General features: G+C 44.3%; 1 protein-coding gene across 2 annotated transcripts; it reads right to left on the reverse strand.

Annotated features, from left to right (window-relative positions):
- Nucleotides 1-282: 282 nt before the first annotated feature.
- On the reverse strand, nt 283-3935 carry LOC123481227 (zinc finger protein 420-like). 2 transcript variants are annotated; one of them, XM_045219821.1, is made up of 3 exons: nt 3752-3935; nt 3182-3312; nt 283-2810 (listed from the first exon to the last, which is right to left on the reverse strand). In XM_045219821.1, exons 1-3 carry the CDS (start codon nt 3759-3761, stop codon nt 1728-1730), a joined length of 1224 nt encoding a protein of 407 aa, XP_045075756.1. In that variant the 5' UTR covers nt 3762-3935; the 3' UTR covers nt 283-1727. The 2 variants fall into 2 exon arrangements, with proteins under 2 accessions (XP_045075756.1, XP_045075757.1); XM_045219822.1 differs by having other exon boundaries at nt 283-2803; nt 3181-3312.
- Between the last annotated feature and the right edge of the window lie 2312 nt (nt 3936-6247).

Below are 6247 nucleotides of genomic sequence, written 5' to 3' on the forward strand. Positions count from 1 at the left end.
GGGCCTGGCTCCCAAGTGGGTGGGCCTATTTCCTTCCAGGCCCACCCATGGCTGCACCCCTGCCCAGTCATGTGAAATCCATAGATTATGGCCTAATGAATGCATTTCAATTGACTGATTTCCTTATATGAACTGTAACTCAGTAAACATTTTGAAATTGTTGCATACATTTTTTTTACATTTAAGTCATTTAGCAGACGCTCTTATCCAGAGCAACTTACAGTTAGTGAGTGCATACATTTTTCATACTGGTCCCCTGTGGGAATCGAAACCACAACCCTGGCGTTGCAAGCGCCATGCTCTACCAACTGAGCTACACGGGACAACACTTGCATGTTGCGTTTAATATTTTTTTCCAGTGTAGAATAATATCTAGACTAAGTCTGTAAGTACTGTCCAGCAGAGGGCACTGTTTTGGAAGCTTATGACAGGGATCTAACGAAGCTTTGCACTTGCTTGGGTTTGAATTAAAACTTTTTCAACTCACTTTTACATATTAACAAAAAAACTTTGGGTACATAATTTGATAATTATCAATAACAAATACTATAGCTGTTCCATTTACAATCACTGTTGGAGAAAGAGAAAATATCTAAATAGACTCTCTCAAAATGTGATCCTGTGTTATGGTTTCAGGATGGATTCATCTGCCATGTGGCTCTACGCCCTGAACTATCTTTCCACCTGCTAAGAATGTGAAATATCTAGACAAAGATTTTTTAAAGCTTCCAACAGAGATCGCTGCGTTCACATGCTAGTCGAAGCTCTTCTCTGTCCTGGCAGCCCAATGGTGGACCAGCTTTCCCTGAAGCTAAGACAGAAGAGTCCCTAACCATTTTCCGACCGCTGCTGATAACTACTTTAGAGGGAAAATGTACTTGTTATGTGGTTGTCTCACCCAGTTTTCTTAAGATGAATGCACCAATTGTAAGTCCCTCTGGATAAGCGCGTCTGCTAAATGACTAAAATCTCAAATGTAATGTCTCAACAAAAAATCTGCATGAACTTGATAAACTGCATTGATTTTCTAATTAAGAGTGTCTTGGGGGAAAAATTAAGTAGTTGAATGGAAGTAATGAAATAGGCATTTGTGAACATCATATAGCTACACAGTACAAACACAATATGTAACAGACTTAGGCTTATATATGCCTTATATATCACACAATGGCCGTGTCCGAATACCCATACTTGCGTACTAAATAGTAAAGTTCTATAGTATGTGAAATGTTGAAAATAGTACGACGAATGCGCCATCTAATGTGCGATTACATTGACTCCCGCCATTTGTTCATTTTGGTACAGTGCGTTAATTTATCTGTTTATCACGTGAGTGGGAAAAGATTCGTGAATTCTACCAGATCCAACACCAAAATTAGTATGCAGTTTAAGTATGTAGTACGCTAGTATGGGTATTCGGACATGGCCACTGTCTGGATGCGATATTCTACCCAGGAATATTCAACACTGAAATCTGTTACTCTTGTTATTGCAAATGAAAATGTATCTTTGTCTTTAATGCAAGGTTTGATCTAAACGTCAGATGATATCAAGTGGAATGGTTACTTTCTATGTTATAGAGTGGAATGTTCTTTCTGCTTATGTATCCTGAGGTAGCTCCTCTCTGAGAACCTCTTCCCGCAATGCGTACAGGCAAACGGCTTTTCCCCCATGTGAAGCTTCAGCTGCATCTTCAGATGGTTCTGGTGGGAGAATCTCTTCCCACACTAGGAGCAGCTGTATCGTTTCTTCCCTGTGTGGACCCTCTGGTGCCTCTTCAGGCTGGATGAGTGGGAGAAGCGCACAAGACACTGGGTACAGCTGAAGGGTTTCTCCCCTGTGTGGACCCTCTGGTGGATCTTCAGGTTCCAAGCCTGGGAGAAGCGCATGTGACACTGAGTACAGCTGTAGGGTTTCCCCCCTGTGTGGACCCTCTGGTGGATCTCCACCTTCTGAGGGCTGTTGAAGCCTTTGTTACAGAACATGCAGAAGAACCGTTTTTCTTTATTACTGCCTGATGTTGCCCCCCCTCCCCGAGTCTGGTCTCTAGCCCTGTCGTTTGAGATAAATACCTCATCGAAAAGGATGCGGTCGTGTGAATCGGAAGGTGCCATAGACATGGACACTGGGTCACGATCCCTGAGCGCGTGGGTTGCCATATTTGGATTTGGCTCTAAGCTATCCCTGTAGTCTATGAAGTTACTCTTGTTTCCCTGGGAGTGCCCTTCTCCTAAATGAGTCTCGTCTGCATTCCATGTCAGAGGAGTGTCACCCTCCACTTTCACAGTCACCTCATCTACAACCAGAACCTCCCCTTTCTTATCTAGGAACCCTTCAGAGTATACACCACTACTGTACTGGTTCCATTCCCCTCTCATTGGATTAGTCTGTGTATCTAAGCACACAGGCATGTCACCAGCTATCATCTCTGTCTCTGTAGCATATGAACAGGATGGATCATTGACATTCTGTAATGTGTCACCTGAGTTCTGATGGGACAGAACCGTCCTCTGGCTTGTGTTACCGTAAAGTAAATACTCTGAGAGGGGAGCAGGAGGACTGCCCAGTCGCTCCAGCCCTGTTAAAGTCTCAGTGTCTGTCTCTGACTTGAGGACGGGGTTCAGCGTTCCACTGACCTCCGTGATGCTGCATTGGGCCCTGGGCAGTGCTGGGGCGAGGGTGGGGTCCTCCGTGGCCACAGGAGGCGCTCCAGACCCTCCAGTCTGGATGTCTCTGCAGTGCTGTGGGTCCTCCTTTCCTTCAGACCTCTCCTGCTTGACCCCAGGACCTGCAGCCTCTGCATCTGCAGACTGACACAAGAAGAGAGGAGGTTATAATAATAATAATAATAATAATAATAATAATAATATGCCATTTAGCAGACGCTTTTATCCAAAGCGACTTACAGTCATGCGTGCATACATTTTTGTGTATGGGTGGTCCCGGGGATCGAACCCACTACCTTGGCGTTACAAGCGCCGTGCTCTACCAGCTGAGCTACAGAGGACCACATTATCGGTACATGAGTAGAATTGGATAACAATGTCATAGGGAAGTCTCACAAGCTCCCCTATGGCAGATAAATGAAGATGTACATGTAAGCAAATGAATAGCTGAGGGTAGCCTTTCTTAAATAAACGGGCCACATTTGTAATTTTTTAAGTTACACTATTTCACTAACCTCTATCACGATAACATGCTGGGTTGAGGTTCCACTCCCCTCATCTATAGCTATGGGTTGGTCATCTCTCCACACATTGTGTCCTGCTGGCTTCACAAAGCTCCTGTGGCCTCCAGTGAGATGTCCTTCACCTAAGACAGTGATTGGGGGAAAAGGGGTGGTTAAGTTAGCTACTGTCAATGCTCAATGCTATATTGTACACTATTGACACTGTCTACAATTGGCAAGGATGTAAGGTAACACTTCTCATAACATATTGATATACTATTTATTGATGGATTGATTATGTTCCTTGCATCACATTATTTTAATTAAGTATGACAATAGGACATTCAGTAAATCAAGAATATGGTATTGTGTCTTTCTGCAAGAATAATTTGTTCTTAATTGACCTGCCTGGTCAAATAAAGGTAAAATAAAATAATTGTGCAAGGTAGCTAAGTAATCAGGGGAAGTATTCCATACTATCCAAAAACTGACCAAGAACCAATTCTGGGTAGCACATCTGAACACATACACAGAGGGGAACGTGAAGATAGGCCCCACAGCCTCGGCAAAATCAAAATGCACCTCTTGCCATTCCTCTGTATCGATCGAGGATTTTGAAACTGCTGGGACGACTAGTGAGGACTCGCTCTCGCGTTGTCCTCTCTGCGCGCTCCCGTGCCACCTTCAGTTCCAGTAGCTGTAGTTTCCTCTGCAATGCCCTGTTTTCTTTCTGGCTTTGAGTTATTTCCAAACGAAACACTGCATAGTCGTCGTCTACGAGTTTACAGATCTCTGCCACGGCTGCATTCGCTAGCACCTCCATAATGGAGGCTATTTGAGAGTGAAAAACCATACATTTAGCCATTGTTAGCAGCTAGCTACCATTACCTAGAGGTTATCTATCAACCAAGTTCTGTCTCCAACGCGAATTAAATACTACCTGGGTGTAAGTATGTGATGCTATGCAGTTAAATTAGTTATGTTCTGAGTTCCAGGGTGTTGATAAACGTCTAAATAACAACAATAAAAACACAAAGGTACGAAATTGTTGTTGGTCAATGTTCACTTCCGTTTACACTGAAGAGAACGTATCTAATTGGTCAGCGTCATAGCTCAAAGGGTGTGGTTAAATAAAAAATTCATGCGCGCTGTTCTTTGATATACGGTACTGCTTATTACATTACATACAAATCTCCTATGATCAGTATCTTTCAAGCTCAGAGCGGACTTGTTTAGAATGAACAGTGTGTTAGCAAGAATAGAGTAGAAAATAATATTATTACTTTATTCCATCTACATGACCTCAGTAAGGTAAATAAACTCAGCAAAAAAAGAAACATCCTCTCACTGTCAACTGCGTTTATTTTCAGCAAACTTAACGTGTAAATATTTGTATGAACATAACAAGATTCAACAACTGAGACATAATAAACTGAAAAACTTCCACAGACATGTGACTAACAGAAATTGAATAATGTGTCCCTGAACAATGGGGGGTCAAAATCAAAAGGAACAGTCAGTATCTGGTGTGGCCACCAGCTGCATTAAGTACTGCAGTGCATCTCCTCATGGACTGCACCAGATGACACACCGCCCCAGACCATGACGGACCCTCCACCTCCAAATCGATCCCACTCCAGAGTACAGGCCTCGGCGTAACGCTCATTCCTTCGACGATAAACGCGAATCCGACCATCACTCCTGGTGAGACAAAACCGCGACTCGTCAGTTACAACAGGCCTACAAGCCCTCAGTCCAGCCTCTCTCAGCCTATTGCGGACAGTCTGAGCACTGATGGAGGGATTGTGCGTTCCTGGTGTAACTCGGACAGTTGTTGTTAACATCCTGTACCTGTCCCGCAGGTGTGATGTTCGGATGTACCGATCCTGTGCAGGTGTTGTTACACGTGGTCTGCCACTGCGAGGACGATCAGCTGTCCGTCCTGTCTCCCTGTAGCGCTGTCTTAGGCGTCTCACAGTATGGCGCCGACGAAGATGGCGGCCTCGCGACTAGCTCTTAGGAAACTTAGCAGTATTTTTTTTTTTTATCTATTATTCTTTACATTATTAGCTCAGAAAGTGTTTTGTATCATTACATACAGCCAGGAAAACTATTGGATATCAGAGCGGCGGTAACTCACCAGCATTACGAACAGGAATACGACTTTCCCGAAGCAAATCCTTTGTTTGCTCTCCCCAGGGCAACTGAACTGATTCCAGCGGCTGACCCAAAACATCGCCGGCGGAGGAGAGGCACTCGGAGCGGCCTGCTGGTTCGACTTAGGAGGCACGCACACCACCCACCGCTTCCAAGTATACTACTCGCTAATGTTCAGTCTTTGGTTAACAAGATCGACGAACTCCGGGCAAGGATTTCTTTCTAGAGAGACATCAAGGCCTGTAAGATACGTTGTTTCACGGAAACATGGCTCTCTTGGGATATTCTGTCGAAATCGGTCCAGCCAGAGGGGTTCTCAGTTCATCGCGCAGACAGGAATAAATATCTCTCTGGGAAGCAGAAGGGCGGAGGTATGTGTTTCATGATTAATGACTCATGGTGTAATTGTAGTAACATACAGGAACTCGAGTCCTTTTGTTCACCCGACCTAGAATATCTCACAATCAAATGCTGACCGTATTATCTCCCAAGATAATTTTCTTCGGTTATAGTCACGGCCGTGTATATCCCCCCTCAAGCCGATACCACGACGGCCCTCAAAGAACTTCACTGGACTTTATGCAAACTGGAAACCACATATCCTGAGGCTGCATTTATTGTAGCCGGGGATTTTAACAAAGCAAATTTGAGGACTAGGCTGCCAAAGTTCTATCAACATATCGACTGTTGTACTCGTGCTGCCAAAATCCTCGACCATTGCTATTTGAACTTCCGGGATGGTTATAAGGCCCTCCCCATCCTCCTTTCGGCAAATCTGACCACGACTCCATTTTGCTCCTCCCTTCCTATAGGCAGAAACTCAAACAGGAAATACCCGTGCTAAGGACTATTCAACACTGGTCTGACCAATCGGAATCCACGCTTCAAGATTGTTTTGATCACGCGGACTGGGATATGTTC

The sequence above is a fragment of the Coregonus clupeaformis genome, unplaced genomic scaffold (genome assembly GCF_020615455.1).
Source record: "Coregonus clupeaformis isolate EN_2021a unplaced genomic scaffold, ASM2061545v1 scaf2783, whole genome shotgun sequence".
In the NCBI taxonomy this organism is placed as follows: Eukaryota; Metazoa; Chordata; class Actinopteri; order Salmoniformes; family Salmonidae; genus Coregonus; species Coregonus clupeaformis.